Below are 19131 nucleotides of genomic sequence, written 5' to 3' on the forward strand. Positions count from 1 at the left end.
TATTTTGTTTAAATCGCGGCATGGTCAGTCATACACTACCCGAAATAACAGACGGGAAAATGCCGAGATATATTAAAAATACGTCCATTTGATGACAATCGTCATGATGAAATATTAAATTTATACGTCGTCACAATAATGTGGAGAGAGGAGCATAGCTTCGTTCACGTGTCGCCACATACGGGAAATTGCCGAGATATATATCTATCTATAATTCCATTAATCTCTGTGTGTATGTGTGTATGTGTGTATGTGTGTATGTGTGTTTGTATGTTTGTCTGTGACCGCTGTTTCTCGACAACCACGGGTCCGATATACTTTAAACTTGCCAGGTATATTGCTGGGGACCCGAGGATGTGCCTTTTCAAGGTTTCATATTAATCGGACAAGTACTTACCGAGCTATGTCCAAAAAACGATTCAACCAATCAGAGAGCAGCGAGTTATCGCGTGTGCCGAACGTGGCGAACACACTCTGCCTCGGACGGCACATTTGAGAGCGTATTCATTTATTTCACGTTGGCAAACTATGTTGGCGCTATGTTGGCGTTAAACTATGTTTTAAAAATAATTAAAACCATTTCATGTAAATAGAGGGGGGGGGGGGATTGTCACTGTACTCGCAAGCCGTTCGCCGTTCGCTTTGGCGTTGCGAATGGACCAAAACATTTCATGGACCAAACCATTTCATGTAAAGCGTTCGCCGTTCGCTTTGGCGTTGCGAATGGACCAAAACATTTCATGGACCAAACCATTTCATGTAAATAGAGGGGGGGGGATTGTCACCGTACTCGCACCCACGTACCCACGTACCCACGTACGGGCATTGCACCCACGTACGGGCATGCCCTAGTTTTTTAAATCGCGGCATGCTCAGTCATACATCGCCTGAAATAACAGACGGGAAAATGCCGAGATATATTAAAAATTCGTCCATTTGATGACAATCGTCACGATGAAATATTTAATTTATACGTCGTCACAATAATGTGGAGAGAGGAGCATAGCTTCGTTCATGTGTCGCCACACACGGGAAATTGCCGAGATATATTTTCACTTTGCACAAAAATAACATGAAGTAATCGAATCAATAGGAATGTCCTGTGCCTATAACATCGACGTTATAGGCACAGCTGCATCTAGGCATTGTGTAACATCGACGTGGCTTTTGTTTTAATTAAAACTTTTTGTACTTGTTGTATACTGAATCGAGGCTCGTGAAAGAGCTGACAACCACGAGGGAAATACAGCACAGGGGGACCACGAGGGAAAGACAGCACAGGGGGACCGTGAGGGAAAGACAGCACAGGGGGACCACGAGGGAAAGACAGCACAGGGGGACCACGAGGGAAAGACAGCACAGGGGGACCGTGAGGGAAAGACAGCACAGGGGGACCACGAGGGAAAGACAGCACAGGGGGACCACGAGGGAAAGACAGCACAGGGGGACCACGAGGGAAAGACAGCACAGGGGGACCGCGAGGGAAAGACAGTACAGGGGGACCGCGAGGGAAAGACAGCACAGGGGGACCGTGAGGGAAAGACAGTACAGGGGGAACACGAGGGAAAGACAGCACAGGGGGACCGCGAGGGAAAGACAGCACAGGGGGACCACGAGGGAAAGACAGCACAGGGGGACCACGAGGGAAAGACAGTACAGGGGGACCACGAGGGAAAGACAGCACAGGGGGACCGCGAGGGAAAGACAGTACAGGGGGACTGCAAGGGAAAGACAGTACAGGGGGACCACGAGGGAAAGACAGCACAGGGGGACCGCGAGGGAAAGACAGCACAGGGGGACCACGAGGGAAAGACAGTACAGGGGGACTGCAAGGGAAAGACAGTACAGGGGGACCACGAGGGAAAGACAGCACAGGGGGACCGCGAGGGAAAGACAGCACAGGGGGACCACGAGGGAAAGACAGTACAGGGGGACTGCAAGGGAAAGACAGTACAGGGGGACCACGAGGGAAAGACAGCACAGGGGGACCGCGAGGGAAAGACAGCACAGGGGGACCACAAGGGCAAGACAGTACAGGGGGACTGCGAGGGAAAGAAAGGCGTTGAGGACCTCCATCCATTGTTGAGAAAGCAGAAGCATCATGTCCAGAGTATAGTGACCAGGTCTGAAACCAAATTGATGGTCAGAGATCAAGCCAATGATCAATTTAACACTTTTCTGAAAATTTTATATTTTCTTAACACAAAAGATCGTATGCATGTTAATTTTTTACATTTCCACTCACCAGTTGCAAAACAGGAAGCACTTCCGTTTGTCATGTGACTATCATCTGAACATTCCTTTGCAGAAAGGCATTTTGAATCTTCTGTGACAGATGAATCGTTGTGTTGTCTGCCTTCCACATTTAAAAAATAGAGATCACCTGTGCACAAATTAGCATCAGTCATTTCCATTGACATGAGATTAAGAACCATTTGAGAGTTCATAGAACGTGTTAAGTCATGGAATGTATACTTCAATTTAAATATAATAAAGAAGTTAAAGATTGTTAAAAATAAAAATTCCAGATGTTAAGCACTATCGGAGCAGACTTCGACATCAACCTTATTCACCACCATTTTTAACATGTCCAAGTACTGCTAAACCGCAGGTTATTGGAAGTGACAAGAAGGCGATTTTTGTTCAACAGAGTTCAAGCATATAATTAAATTAGAAATAAAATTCGAGGCTCGTGAAACAGGGGGAAATTGAAATTTGAAATTGAAAATTGAAAATTGAAAAAAATTCTGGAATTTAATGGTGTTATACATATCTCAATTTCCTTTCACAAAGCTCAGAATAACTGTGTGTCTGCCCTCAGGAGAGCCAGGAAATAATACCTCCCTACTCTCAACACGAAACTCTCAAACCTGTCTCCCTCCTCCAAGTCCTGGTCACGTCTGGTCAAATCTGCTTCTGGTGTTTGTTCCCCTTCCATCCCCTCCCTTACCTAAAACGGCCACACACCTGACACCACACAAAAAGCTGAATGCCTCAACTGTGTTTACCTCAAAATCTTGCATCCCAAACCCATCACTCTCTGTACCCACCTTAACCAGTCGTACCTAGCTGCTAGTGTCCTTCTCTCCCGACAAGGTGGAGAAGTTTCTGTCAAACCTCGACTCTGATTCCACAACTGGACCAGGCAGCATTCAGCCCACGGGTCCCAAAATCCTGCTCTGCCATGCTGTCAAACCCTCTCTCCATTCTCTTCACCCTATCTTTTGCCCAAGGTCAATGTTTTGCTCCAATCGGTTAATCTAACCTGTTAAAGTTAAATTAAATGCCTGTAAAAGTGAACATCTCTCTGGCCATTCTCAGAGAGCCTCCTCAGTGTCGACGAGTCTGGCATTTCACTCAGGCCAACTGGCATGGTCTTCAAGCAGCCATCAACCATCTGGACTGTTCTCCCATCTCTACAGCCCCTGGCATAAACTCATCCTGGGAATTCTTTGAAAGTAAATTGCTCTCTCTCATGCACAGATTGATCCCATCTCATCTTCAGTTGTCATACCCTTCCTCCCTCCTGTCCATGGTACATAGCATCTTGTGGTGAGGCAGTTGCCCTGAAACAACTTGCCTTCGCCTCCTGGAAGGCAATCTCATTTACTTTCACAAAGCCCAGAACAAATGTGTGCCTCCCCGCAGGGGAGCTGGGAAACAATATATCTACACTCTCCAGAGTGAACTCTCAAACCTGTCTCCCTCTTCCAAATCCTGGGGGCATCTTGTCAAATCTGTTTCTGGTGTTTGTTCGCCCTCCACCCCCTCCCTTATTTCAAACGGCTGTACAGCTGACTCCGCACAGGAAAAAGCTGAATGCCCCAACTCTGTGTTTGCCTCATATTTTTGTGTCCCAAAACCATCTCTCTCTGTAGCCACCATGCCCAGTCAAACCCAGCTATTCCTGGACTCTGTGCCATTTCTCCAGACAAGGTGCAGAAGTTTCTGTCAATCCTCGACTCCGATTCTGCAACTGGACCAGATGGCATCAGCCCACGGGTCCCACAATTCTGCTCTGACGCTCTTTCAAACACTCTCTCTGTTCTCTTCACTCTCTCTTTTGCTCAAGGTCATCTGCCAACAGCTTGGAAATCAGCCAATATTACCACTTTACACACAAAAGGTGCAAAAACAGATCCTTGCGATGACAGACCAAACAGCCTGCTCCCAATTATCAGCAAGGTCATAGATTCCATCATTGCTTCGGATATCAAATCCTTCCTCTTCTGCGATGGCTTGATCTCTGATCATCAATTTGGATTCAGACCAGGTCACTCTCCTCTGGACATGCTGCTTCTGCTGTCTCAACAATGAATTGAGGTCCTCAATGTCAAACAGAAAATCAGAGCTGTCTCCCTTGACATATCACATGCCTTCAATATGGTCTGACACCCCCACTCTGCTCACCAAACCCTCCTCCTATGGTATCCAAGGAAATCTCCACGCATGGCTTGCGGACTTCCTCTCTGGTCGTAGTCAACGTGTGGCCCTTAATTAATTTCTCTCATCTCCCCTTCCTGTTCAGGCTGTAGTTCCCCGAGCCTGTGTTCTGGGCCCTGTACTTTTTTGGTCTTCATCAATGATCTCTCCGACTCTCTGGAAAATCCTCTCTATCTCTTTGCTGATGATGCTACTCTCTGTCGCTCCATACCTCATCCCTCAGATCGGCAGTCTGCTCCTCACTCTCTGCTTTCAGAATCATTGGAATCTCCCGCGATGAATCTAACTCTGAGGGCCTTTCACGCACTCACCGCAGGCAGGTTGGTGGTCTTTCCATCTTCTACTGACTCCTCTCCGACCTTGCTCCCCCAGCTCTCTCTGTGCTCTGTCCCCCAAATACTCATACAGGTCGCACAATAACTGCCAGCGACACTCTTCTGGTGAAACTGCCAAAAACTTCTGGCCTGAACAAGTCGATCAAGGCCAAGGGAAGGCTGAAGAGGAGCCGACGGTAAGAACGAGCCGCCAATCAGGGCTCAAGGGGAGTGGCTTACCACTGTGCCAAAAGGCGGCGCTTGGAACATTCGATGCGGGCTAAGGCGTGGCAATATAACCCTGTGCCCAGAGCCCCCGCCTCAGTTATGAGGAAATTATGAGACGGCAGTACGGCAGATGAGTTATGAGAAGGGATGCGCCGAGTTGAGTTCTCAGTTGAGCTGGAGTGAGATCCCCGAGGAGTACAGACGAATTGCTCTGTGTGAGTTACGAGTTGTGAGACTGGAGCGCTCAGTTGTATTAATCGCGATGTGAAAGACAGCCGCGCCGGGCCACAGACGCACGCATATTTCCTTCTGCCTGTCTTTGCCGAGATACGCGCTGCGAGGATTTTCCCACCTGCCTGCCTTTGCCGGGATACGTGTGGTGACCGCCAGAGGGCCACGCCAGGTGAGCTGTTCCTGGAAGACCAGAGCCGGCGCGTTCGGCATGTGAACATTCGTCCTTCATCTCCCTGTGTGTGTGTAAGTGGGCCCATTGCCTGGGTTAAGAAGTAAGACTGATTAAGACTGCCCTGTGTTTCTCTTCTTCTTCTACCATTGTACACTGTGTAAATAATAATTAAATCGTGTTATTCCTTCTGATTCGACCGTTTCGTCTCTTCCATCATTGACTTAGCAAGGTACGAATTAGATCGCTCTGATTGGGTTCAATAGCAAGGTAACAACATGGGTCACGTGGTATGCCATCCGCTCGGGTGTACTCCATTAAGCGTGGTCTGTGCGAGACTCGATCCCCGCTTCCGCTGCGGCATGGGTACTCAAGGTACGTGTGGAGTCGACACGATACCCTTTCCCACGTCTGCCCGGAAGTGGCGACTCAGTCTCGCGGTTCGAAGACCCAAGGAGAAAAAGGGGCTTAATCTCCCCTTTGTAAGGGAACGGGCTTCGCAAAACCGCAACAATATATTGCTATATTATTTTGTTGTCGTATTTCATACCTGTCCGAAGTTTGGTTAAATAAAAATCCCTTTCACGATTCACAAGTTATCGCGCCGGACACATGGACGGACAACCGAAGAACATAATACCTGCATATGGGAAAATAAAAAGGTACTGGAACTTTTGCGCATGTTCACAAATGTGGGGAGTTGTTGTTGTTGTTCTTCTCCTCTTCCCTTCATAAGGGGTGAGGTCCAACGGTACTAAGCTCCGACCCTGCCTTGACCATGATACTCCTCCACTCCCCTCCATCTTCAACCAACTCTCTCCACCCTCCAACCATCCCCACTTTACTGAAATCTTTCTTCACACAATCCTCCCACCTCAACCACGGTCTACCTCGCTTCCTCCGACATTATTTCCTCAACATATCTGCTTTCTTTGCCATTCTTTCTTCCCCTATCCACACCAAATGCCCATCTCTTCCAACATTTCACCAAAGTCCCCGTCAAGATCATCTGCACACCAATCTCCTCCCTCAGTTCATGCATTCTCCTTCTATCCACCCTCTTCAGTCCCACAATCCTCTTGACTCAAAAGTTTTTTGCAAACCTGCAGCCTCTGTTGTTGTCTTTCGGGCAGTGCCACCGTCCCCAGACCCGAAATGTAGGCCGGTGTTACACACCACATCAGAACCTTCCCTTTCAATCTCATTAAAATCTTTCTGTCTGCCATTACACAACGACCTGGCAATCCTTCACACCCCCCTCCCTCCCCACCCACCCCCCACAACTGTCGCTTCCTTACCGTCCACCAAATTCAGATCTGTTCTGTGCTGTCCACTCCTGTAGATAATGTTGTGGCTTTCCCACTTTTGACAGAATGAACCAGCTATGGCCATCAAATTCCTTGACATCTGCACCACCAGCTCTTGACCCTCTCGCTTCCTTTTCCCCAACCAAATTTACCAACACATTCCTCTTCACCCGGCTCCGATACTCCGACATGTGCGTTGAACACCCATACAATGCAGAGCATCACCTCCATCTTAACCATTCCCGTCATCCTCTCCAGTGCATCCTTGAATTCCTGCTTCTCCGTCCTAGAAATTCCCGTTCATGGCCCATATACCGACACAACACACACCATTTGCCTCAACCACCACCCACGCCATAACTATCTGTCCATCCCATCTTTCCACTCTGACCACCTGCTTGCTGATCTCTTCTGAAACTATTATTCCTACGCCATTACTCATTTCATCCCCACCCGTGTGCAACAGCTTGTATCCTCCTGTGAACCTCCTGGCCCTGTCCCCTTTCTATCTGCTCTCCTGTACACAAAACACTTCCAACCTCCTTCTCTGCATCATCTCCACCATCTCAACCCCTCTCCCTCCACCCCCCCCCCCCCCAATTGATCCCACATTCAAACTACCTAGTCGTACCTTGCTTCTGAATGTTTGCCCACCTGGCAGAACTAATTACCATCTTGATTAGTTTGGGGGCACTCAGAGGAAAATTTTAAACATGAAATGTGCATATGTAGGAATGAGAAAATGGGAAGGTGATTTGGTGATTGGGAGAGGGAGGAAAGAGGTTTTGGGGTGGTGCAATTAAATCGGGCAATTCATCAATGTGTGTGCTGTCCCTTGGATGTTCGTTAAACTGGTGTCTCATCTGCCGGATTTGGTGGGCATTAGGCAGTGAAGTACTGCTGGATTCTTGTGTGGGTGCATCGTATAATCTTTAATCAGAATAAATGTGTTCGAAAGATTTTGAGAATATCCATTTGGAAATTAGTTCCCTCTTCCAGATCACCTTCACCTTTTTTTTCCTTTTTTTTAACGGCGTTGGCAATAGGGCAAAGCCGTCTATATGTACAGTCACATGAAAAAGTAAGTACACCCCATGTAAAGTTTGGACTTTTTCAACATATTTGAACATACAGCCATTTGATCTTCACTTCAATAATATTGATAGATAAAGGCGATATAAAAACCACCGTTTAGAGGCCATTTTTCCCCGCAAAGCGGGGGTTGGCCTTTTTCAGGGACCGTGGTTGTTGTTGTTTTGTTTTGTTTTGGTCCCCTTTTTGAAGCAATGTTTTACGGCCGGATGCCCTTCCTGCCGCCAACCCTGTTTGTCGCCTTTTTACGACACACAGGGAATTACCAGTGAACTGGTACTCAAATTAGCCGACCTCGGAAGGATGACAGGCTGAGTCAACCCCCCTGGCGTTAATTCAGCGATCGACCGGGATTCGAACCCAGGATCCTTGGATCCTAAGCTGGCACCCTAGCCGCTAGCCCAACACCAGGGTTAATAATAACCTAGCCAGGGTTAATATAATGATATAATATAACAAATATCATGAAATATTTACATTTTGTAGTCTATTGTATAATTTAAATAAACATAAATGCAAATTTCGCATGTGGAAAAAGTAAGTACACCCCTACATTTATCACTACTTCAAATACCTAAAATTAGAATCAGGTGCACCAGCTCAGGTGCAAATGATTAGAACATCGTTGGAAAAGTTATTGGAGGAACCTGCCTTATTTAAACCTCAGACATTTCGTTTGGTTTGCTATTTGTTGTTGAAGTGTGCGGCATCACCATGCATAGATCAAAAGAGCTCTCTGAAGCCTTCAGAAAGAAGGTTATAGATGCCTCCGAGTCTGGGAAGGGATTTTAAAAGATCTCCAAACAATTTGAAATCAATCATTCGATTGTCCGGAAGATCATCTACAAGTGGAGAAGATTCCAAACAACTGCCAACTTGTTCAGGCCAGGCCACCCCAGCAAGTTCAGCCCGAGAGCAGACCGCAAGATGCTGAAAGAAGTCTCGAAGAACCCCAGAATGTCATCACAGGACCTACAGGTAGCTCTTGCCACTGTTGATGTCAAAGTGCACGAGTCGACCATTAGAAAGAGGCTGCACAAATTTAATCTACATGGGAGGTGTGCCAGGAGGAAACCTTTGCTATCCAGAAAGAACATCAGGGCAAGACTAAAGTTTGGCAATGAACACCTAGGCAAAGACCAGCACTTCTCGAACAATGTGCTCTGGACAGATGAGTCAAAGGTAGAGCTATTTAGCCACAGTACCAGAAGACATGTTTGGCGAAAACCAAAGACAGCATTTGACCACAAGAACCTGATACCAACTATAAAGCATGGTGGTGAAAATGTTATGGTTCGGGGCAGCTTTGCTGCATCAGGGCCTGGGCAGCACACCATCATATAATCCACTATGAATTCTTCATTGTACCAGAGGGTGCTTGAGGATAATGTGAGGCCATCTGTCGAAAAGTTGAAGCTCAACCGAACGTGGACCTTGCAACATGACAATGACCCTAAACATACCAGTAAATCCACCAGGAAATGGCTGAAAAGAAAGAAATGGAGGGTTCTGGAATGGCCAAGTCAAAGCCCGGATCTAAATCCCATCAAGATGTGGGGGGATTTGAAACGAGCTGTGCATGCAAGAAACCCCTCAAACATCGCACATCTAAAATAATTTTGCATGGAGGAGTGGGCAAAAATTTCTCCCAGTCGATGTCAGAGAATGGGAGACAGTTATAAGAAACGCCTACTTGAGGTTGTTTCTGCCAAATGGGGCAATATCACCTATTAGAGCCAAGGGTGTACTTTCTTTTACCACATGCGAAATTTGCATTTATGTTTATTTAAATTATACAATGGACTACAAAATGTAAATGTTTCATGATATTTGTTATATTATATCACCTTTATCTATCAATATTGTTGAAATGAATATCAAAAAGCTGTATGTTGAAAAAGTCAAAACTTTACATGGGGTGTACTTACTTTTTCACGTGACTGTATGTCCCCTCAAACATATACCAATCAGAGCTGAGGATCTGGTCACATGACAGGGTGATGTCATTATGGCGGTTTGGCGGCTGACTCTCCACACACCGCCATTTTGATTTATATGCCGTTAAAGCCGAACATATCGTCGAACCTGTCATATATCACAATCACCATGCTCTACCTTTACGTTTTTCATTCACTGTGAAACGCAAACAAACCGATTGCTAAAATGATTTTCAAATATCGAAAGCATAGACGTTATGGATCTTCCAATAACACAGTACTTATCGGCCCGTCAGGAAGGGTCATATTATTTACCCAACCCTTGTGGGGTATATAGAGTACAGTAGATCTTCGCTCAGTTCTGTTCGTAAAACGTACCTCACGGATGTCGGGATTCATTCAAATCTCTTTGTTTAATGTTATGGACAGCATTAGTGACTGTTACAAAAGGTAATAATATGTGTTTGTGGTTTATAATATTTTACAAGCCCGGCTGCGCCGCTGTTAGATTCCGGTCTTGTTTGTATACAAAATTGAGGCTCATGTAAGAGCAACACATAAAACATCAAGACAGAAACAGAAAACACATAAAACATATAATAAAGGGAGTGGGAGACAAGAGGGGGAGATAGAGGGAACACAACAACAGTAAATAACAGGGACAGTGGGAGATCTGTGGAAGGAGGAGGGGTGGGAAATGGTATAAAAAACAAATGGACACTACTCAGACTTTCAGGAAAGAAAAATGGAATCAGAAATATTTGGATTTGGGTTATATTAACAGGGTTATAAAATATCATGGTTTTGGATAACACAAGATAAGAGATGGTGGATAAAAGAAGATAAGAGATGGTGGATAAGAGAAGATAAGAGATGGTAGATAAGCAAAGATAAGAGATGGTGGATAAGAGAAGATAAGAGAGGGTGCGATAAGAGAGGGTGCCTAAGAGAAGATAAGAGATGGTGGATAAGTGAAGATAAGAGAGGGCGAATAAGAGAAGATAAGAGATGGTAGATAAGCAAATATAAGAGATGGTGGATAAAAGAAGATAAGAGATGGTCGATAAGCGAAGATAAGAGATGGTAGATAAGCGAAGATAAGCGATGGTGCATAAGAGACAGTGGACAAGGGAAGATAAGAGGTGCATATGAGAAGATAAGAGATGGTGGATAAGAGAAGATAAGAGATGGTGGATAAGAAAAGATAAGAAATGGTGGATGAGCGAAGATGAGAGATGGTAGATCAGAGAAGATAACAGATGGTGGATGAGCGAAGATAAGAGATGGTGGATAAGAGAAAATAAGAGTTTTTACCCAATACTGCACATAGATGGTCGATGTCCAAACTGCAGTTAGTGAAATTTAGTTAATTGCAACTCAAACCTTGATTTAGGTTCAAATAAACAATTCAGAATTAAATCATTCTTTTCTTCAGAATAAAGACCAAATTTTTGTTGGAAAAAAGCAATTTCCACATTTTGTTTGTTTTATCGACCAGTGGGTTGGAGTTTGTTTTCAAAGGAAAGTATTTTTATTTTTTTAACGTTCACATTGTTCAACCAAATATTTCCAAGACAAATAATTATACGATGCTTAATTACTGTTCAATATGAAATCACTGTTTGAACAAGGATAGGAGAAGGTGGGGGTACATCATATTGGATGTGGGGGATCTGTGGGTCACTCCTGGGAGATTGATCGCCTGTCTCCATGCAGCGGGCTTGTTCAAGATAACTATTCAGGGCGATACAACAAGATCAATAATAATGTTAAGCCTGTCCATGGGTAAAGAGAGGTAACAAAACTACTTCCTGCAAGCAGATAACTTAAATGCTCCGATTAACACAGAACACCTATAAATGTATTGCAATTTCCAAAAAAGAAAAGAAATAGTGGCAATGGACCCCCGATTTTTCAAATGCCATGAACAAACTTTGGTACATCACAGGTAATGAAGGTTGTGGTCAAGTTTCTTCGAAATAGTTTGTGTAGTTCTAATTTGGGAGGCTGGGGTGGGTCAAACCTGGACCCACTTTGACCCCCTCCGTTGAGCCCCTTAGATTTCGATTTTCATAGTGCCATGAACTGACATTGGCATTTCACAGGTGATGGAGGTTGTGGTCAAGTTTTATCGAAATAGTGTGTGTAGTTTCAGAGGAAAAATCTAATTGCTATTTTGTGGGTCAAACATGGATCCACTTTGACCCCCAGTAGACACCGACTTTTTTTAATGCCGTGAACAAACTTTAGTCACAACATAACAAATATCATTTGTGCCAAGTTTAGTCACAATCGCATCAGCAGTTTCAGAGAAGAAGTTGCAAGTGTAAGGAAGGACTGACGACGCGCCATCCCATAAGCTCCCCCGAAATATGTTCCAGGTGAGCAAAGATTTACCTTGCACCCCACATAAAAAACCCATTCATATTAGACAATACAAAACTGCACCAAAAGAGATTACCGAAGTTAAAAGAATACCAAAAAAAAACAATGGTGGAGGATCTAGATATTTGTTGAAATGCAATGTTGTCTTTAAAAAAGTCACATACCAGACATGGCTCTTGACTCATCATCCTGAGAGCGGAGGCTGCAGACATCACTGAACCTGATTCCAGAGAAACTAGAAATATTTTCCAGCTGCACATTTTGGGATCCAAAAATCTTTTCACAGAAACTGGAAAGTTCCCGAATAACATTCTCCAAGTTGACGAAAATACTTCCCAAAAGAGAAGAACCTGCAATCTGAACATCTTGCTGCTTTGAAAAAGAATTTATAAATTTACAGAAATCAGCATACATTGCAAATTTAAATTTCTCTTTGGCGAGATTGAGGAGCTCAGTCCGCAATGGATCCGACTCAGTGCAAGCTCGAAGAACCTTCAGATTCTCAATTCCGAGCTTGTCGATCACTGCTTGGGCTGTTTCTGCTCTCAGGCCTCGGGATTTCAGCCATTCCAAGAAGCTCTCCATTTCACCGATGACCTGCCAGGGATACAATGCTTATGTTAATCACAGAAAAGTTATGCATGTTATTTTCCTTACTATGTTTGGAATTTTTGTGAGTTATTTCCGTTGTCAATCCAATCAATTTTTATCCAATAAATGTGGGCTTTTATATCCAGTTTGTTCACCGCTGTGTCCCATTTTGTAAGTTTTCTTCTCAATCATGATCTAATGAATGTGAGTTTTTATATACAAATACAAAAATAAACCCAGAGTAAACAAACTAGAGGAGACCATTCGGCTCATTATACTGCACCACATCACACCAGACCAAGTTCATCCGCCAAAATGATGCAATTTCATTTGGGAAATGAGGAGAGAAATGTGTCTGAGATGATGTGGCATGACCAGGGATATCTTAAGCGTGTCAAATACAAATGGGGAAATACAATTATTTTTATTGTTCAAATAAAAAAAGAGAAAAAGCAATCTTTTGTGTTAATTTTCAGACCCGGGGGATACGTTTGGGCGATGGCGGTTATTGGATGACAAACACACAGCATCAACCACACACCACCCCTTGACATGACCCCCCACAGACACGACACTCCACTCCACTCCACTTCACTCAGATGCAACAATCACCCAATCCATACTCAAGTCACAAATGTTTTGCCAATATACCGATACTCTTCTTTCTCAAAAGCTTCCAGGTACCTATCTGATCCTAATTTAAACTTATCTATTGGTTCTGTTGTCACTGCCTTTCTAGGAGACCATACCAGCATACCATGCATTAACGACTCTCTGAGTGAAAGATCCTTATCATCAGGCAGCTTCGGACCGTATTTGAGATGGATATGGACGTTCCAGACAAAAGCGCCAATTTTTTCCAACATGTTACCCATTTGTAGTGGTATAATGTTGGTTCTGGGCCAGGCCACATTTCCCACATTTCCCACATTCCCCACATCCCCCTTGCCCCCAAACTGAAACTGCCTGAACCCAAAACAGGAAGTGACTCACCACAAACCGGAAGTGGCCAATTAATTATTATAATTTTCAGATTTGACGATTTTCAAAAATAAAAAAAATTGATTTTCAAAAAATTTCCGATTTGACATTTTTCCACATTTTCACGATTTTTCCCGATTTTCACGATTCCCCCAAATTTTTTGGTCAGGTATATAAAATGGACGAGCACATTTTCAAAATATTTCAAGATACATTTAACACAATTAGATGGTTGGTTGAATCGCTTCTAATATGTATACATAATTATAATACAAATAGGGATAACAACACGCAGGATGAATGATTACCCGCTATATATTTTTAACCCTATATAAAATGGATGATTTTTTACCCATGTGGGAAAGTAAGATAAAATGTAATAATCATAAAAACCTCCCAAATTTATTAAGATACCTAATAGTTGTTTCAAGTGGGTGTGGAAAAACCTGTTTACTTTCAAAGATGCTCCTTACTCCAAAATTTTTAGATTATGAAAATTCAATAATTTTCACAAAGTCAAGTTTTCAACCAGAGTACCAACTACTATCACAAGGTTTTAATGCGGGTCTTCAAAAAGAAGATATAATCATGTTATTTAAGCTTCAACACAAACTAAATGAGCTGGCCATTGAAGATGTAATGCAACTATTTTGTGATACTCCACAAAAATGGAAAAAGAAATCAAAACCCACATCACCTACAACCATAACTTGTACTCTCACTGATAATATGGATGATATACCTTCACCCCAAGATTTAGATGAAACAAAAAAGAACCGCATTATCTTTGACAATTGTGTTAATGAGAAAAATCAACCGGTTATGGACAGCTACTATACAAGGGGAGACATTCTTCTTGTAATTGTATTTATCTTAGTCAATCATACTTTCAACTCCCTCGTCGCTCAATAAGAAATAATGCTAATACTTTTATTTTATTCAAACTAAATGCATTAGATATAACTCATTTTTGGAGGGGTAATTGTTCTACATTATGTAGTGAAAAGGAATTTGATGGTCATATGAAACATTACAACTGAAAAATACAAATATATCGTTGTTAAAGAAGATGATATAAAAACTAATAATTTATTTACATAAATAAAATGAATGCTGAAGAACGAGCAAGAAAATTTAAGGAACATCAACAATTACTTTCAAAAGTTGTTAAACAACAGGAGGGGATAAAGAAGAAATGGAGACAAAAGCTATTAGGTGAAAACGTATTTGAAAGAATACAAGAGACGTTTTTTAAACCTCTTTTAAAATCTACCGAACAAAAGGTGGTTTCATTTCAACATCCTACGATAGAATATACTCCCAAAAAACTTCAATGATAAAAGATTTTAGTCAGATGACAGAGCAAGAGTTTGCAAGACGTTTGCAAGAGCAAGAGTTTGCGGAAGTCAAGAGATTGACTTCCGTTTCCGGTCTTGCTGGCGAGGGTTCGTTTATTCTCAGCTCTCCACGCTTCTCATCAAAATCGAAGTTAAGTAATTGTTCCCATTTGTATTTTCGTTATAACTGTGTTTATTTTATGGTGTATATATTGTCTCCCGACGAAGATTTTCGGTGCAAATCTTTCATACCTGTATTGAAAATCGTGTTAATTCGTGTCGTGTCTTGAGGCCTTGTACAGTGCACACTGTACAACCTTGAGGCTTTGTTTTTCTCTCAGCGGTCCGTCGTTTGTGATCCAATAACTTTCGTTCTCTGTTTTCCCAGTCTTTTCACCCCATAGCCTACTTCCTTATGTAAATCTCAACTAAAAAAAACAAAAAAAAAACATTTCCTTCTCTGTTCTCATTCGTTTATTCATTCTTATTCGTTCGTTCGTTCTTCGACCACGTGTTTCTCCCCCATTTCCCCAGATAGATTGTCAAATTTCAACTCGTTATTTTATCGTCCATGCGTTATTGTTTGATTATAGTTAGTTTTGGTTTGAATTTCATGTAACTCGTAATTAATTAATCGTGTTCTGCTCCTCGTGTGCGGCCTTGTAGTTGTACCCCCGTTGGTGTTTGTTAACTCAAGCGTGTTTTGCTTGGCTCTTAGTTTTTTCCCTTCTACCCCGAACATAATACTCTGTCTAACGTTCTAAATCCCCACGCCCCAACCCCTTTCCCCCAAAAAACACCCCCCAAAAAACCAAAAACATTTCTTTTCCTTTCTCCACGTGTACTGTTGTCTCATCCTGTATTTTCTGTCCAGGTGTGCTGTTCGCCCCGCCCCCATTATCTCCTTGCCATCCACCGTTTGCCCTGTTCACGTGACTCGTGGTGGTCCCTCTCGGCTCTCCCCCCATTGGTATTTTGTGCATATAAGATTGTTCACGGTTCTGTTTAAATATTATTTAAATATGTTTAACCTTTCCCCTTCAGTGTTTTACTCAGTGGTATTTTACAACACACTGTTTTTCTTCCTATTTAAAAGGCTTTTCTCAATTTCCTCTCCAACTCATTCCACTTCAAAAAAAAGAAATTCAATATCTTATACGTCTCCCTCACTACATGGTCTAAATTCACATTCATTCCATCCCTCCTCCATCATTCTGAATCGGATTGCTAACTTGAAAATCACAACAAACCCAATTTGTTTTCAATGTTCGTCTTTCATTAATCATCCACTTTCTAAACTCCCCTCTTGCCCCTCCCATCCAAATCCCCCCCCTTGCACCTACACTCCTAAACTCCCCCCTTGCCCCTCCACTCTTAAACTCCCCCCTTGCCCCTCCACTCCTGAACTCCCCCCTTGCCCTTCCCCTCCTAAACTCCCCCCTTGCCCCTCCCCTCCAAATCCCCCCCTCACCCCTACACTCCTAAACTCCCCCCATGCCCCTCCACTTCTAAACTTCCCCCTTGCCCCTTCCCTCCTAAACTCCCCCCCTTGCCCCTCCCCTCCTAATCTCCCCCCTCACTCCTCCCCTTCAAAACTCCCCCCCAACCCTCCCATTCAAATCTCCCCCCATACCATTCCTCTCCAATTCCCCCTGCTCCCCCCTCCTCCTCAAAGCTGCCCCCTCCCCACTTCGTCTCCCTTCTATCTCATACCTCCACCCCCCCAACCTCTACTTTCCTCTGCCCCCCCTCAAACAACCCCTCACTGTGCCTCATCCCTTCACCATCAAACCTTTCATCCTCCTCATCCTTCCCTTTCTTGGAACTCTTCTGCAATCTCTGACACACTATCAACTGCTCTCCCTACCTCCCCCTCTTATCCTTCATCTTACCCTACTCCTCCCCTCCCCTGTCCTGTACCCGATGCTCCCCCTCTCTCTTCATTAATGGTATGGACCTCAAACATCCGGGGCCTTCGCTCAAACCTGACTGATCTCTCCATACAGGTTGCTTCTGACAATCCAGACTTGATCTGCTTAACAGAGACTTTCCTCCTTCAAGATGTCTCTGATTCCTTAATATCTCTTCCTGGTTACTCCCTCCTCCGGTATGATAGACCTGAGCCTCGGCCTGGTGGTGGGGTGGCTATCTTTATCAAAAACTCTCTTCCTCACTCTCCTTGCACTGCCCTCTCTCCTCCTCACCCCCAGGAGTACCTCTGGCTATGGCTTCCTCTCCGCTCCCACCTTTTGTTCATATGTGTTCTGTACCATCCCCCAAACAGTTGTGGAAATGTAACTCATTGATCGTTGGAACTGGTAACGAAGCAGGCATGAGCAGGTGGTCGTAAGAATGTCAGGAATGTATCTCGCTCTGTCAAAGCTGGGAGTCCGTTGTCCACCGCTATTACAGCCCCGGGCTAGAGCACCCTCCTATTGTGAGGTAAATGGAACTCACAGCAGGAGGGGAGCGAGTTGGTGCCAGTAGGGCGATTATGGATGACCAAGGAGCTTCAGCGCATGGAGGATTAACAGTTAGCGCACAGAGGATTAATTCGAGAGTGCCGATATAAACGAGGACAAACTTTGAGTTGGAAGACTTGTTATCAGAAGCTCTGCCTGACGGAACGAACGAGTATGGCGCTGCGGAGAAACATCGGCCGAGAAAGAGGGACTATGCGGATAGAGTTATCTGGTCCATTGAGTTAACGGTAGTTATTAGTATTTGAAACAAGTGAACAACTAGTTAATAAAGTCTTGACCTTTTGTAAAACCTGTTTCCGGTCATTGGAGTCTCGAGTCCCAAACACACTTCCTCGACAATTTGGCGAGCCAGATAGGGATCAAATTGGACACAGCATCTGAAAAGGTAAGAGTTATTCCTTGTTATCCTTGTCCAAAAATATGATCTACGAACCTGTGTTTAGTTCTTGTATATACATGGTGGAGGAGGTGGTGTTGGGTTTCTCTACGCACCAATACCGCGCTATAGGTAACGTAACGATCATCCGAGGAGTGTAACATATTTTTGCGCTGTCTAAATAAAATGCGCCAGTTCGACGCTGGTCATTAAGGGCCTTACTGTGAACTGGGGGCAAACGGAGCATGAGTGCACCATGCGACCATTTGCTTCCAAGTCGTGTAAGGCCGGTACATTTGTTTAGCACTTGAAAATGTACCCCTGAGCTACCCGCTCAGGGTGTGCGATTAAGGCGGCGGGCAAAGAAATTATTATATACAGATATTTTTTCTCTCATTCAAATTGGATGAAAATTGCACTTTTATATTTTCCCCCATTCCAATGTGCTCATATCTTTGGAACGGCTAGTGGGATTTAGATAAAGTAAACGAAATTGTGTAGGACCAAAGCCGTGGGTACAATTTTTCCCGCCATTTTTATAACACCAAAAAAAAAAAATCGTTCGATCAACATATAAATTAATGACAGACAACGCCATCTCATGCCGGTCCAGAATTATTATGAAAGATGGCGATCGAATGAAAATTAAGGATTTTTTGAAATTGTTGTTGACTTTGTGAGTATGAGAGATAATTACAGGAAATGTGTACTGTTCTTGTTTGTTGAGTATGAGAGATAATTACAGGAAATGTGTACTGTTCTTGTTTGGTGATTATCTATCTATAATTCCAGTAATCTCTGTCTGTGTGTGTGTATGCGACCGCTGTTTCTCGACAACTACCGGTCCGATATACTTGAAACTTGCCAGGTATATTGCTGGGGACCCGAGGATGTGCCTTTTCAAGGTTTCATATTAATCGGACAAGTCGTTACCGAGCTATGTCCAAAAAACGATTCAACCAATCAGAGAGCAGCGAGTTATCACGTGTGCCGAACGTGGCGAACAGACTCTGCCTCGGACGGCACATTTGAGAGCGTATTCATTTATTTCACGTTGGCAAACTATGTTGCCGCTATGTTGGCGTTAAACTATGTTTTAAAACTAATTAAAACTAATTTGCGATTCTTTCGCTTTCCTGCGCGTTTGTGCACGCTATGGCGATTTATTTTCTTTACCAAACTCCGCAAGCCGTTCGCTTTGGACCAAACCATTTCATGTAAATAGAGGGGGGGGGGATTGTCACCGTACTCGCA

The 19131-nt window shown here is 43.8% G+C and overlaps 2 protein-coding genes across 2 annotated transcripts in view; both read right to left on the reverse strand.

Moving 5' to 3' along the window:
* Positions 1 to 19131, reverse strand: part of LOC144888354 (uncharacterized) — a 304399-nt gene that overhangs the window by 129968 nt on the left and 155300 nt on the right. The gene's annotated exons all lie outside the window — the stretch shown is intronic.
* Positions 1 to 19131, reverse strand: part of LOC144889911 (uncharacterized) — a 115813-nt gene that overhangs the window by 6251 nt on the left and 90431 nt on the right. Inside the window, exons 3-4 of the mRNA XM_078771128.1 lie at positions 12274 to 12706; positions 2246 to 2383 (exon numbers count right to left, since the gene is read on the reverse strand). Coding sequence (XP_078627254.1) covers positions 2246 to 2383; positions 12274 to 12706 — 571 coding nt within the window. The remainder of the gene's footprint in view (positions 1 to 2245; positions 2384 to 12273; positions 12707 to 19131) is intronic.

Source organism: Myxine glutinosa, chromosome 1 (genome assembly GCF_964187855.1).
Source record: "Myxine glutinosa chromosome 1, kmMyxGlut1.1, whole genome shotgun sequence".
Classification (NCBI taxonomy): domain Eukaryota; kingdom Metazoa; phylum Chordata; class Myxini; order Myxiniformes; family Myxinidae; genus Myxine; species Myxine glutinosa.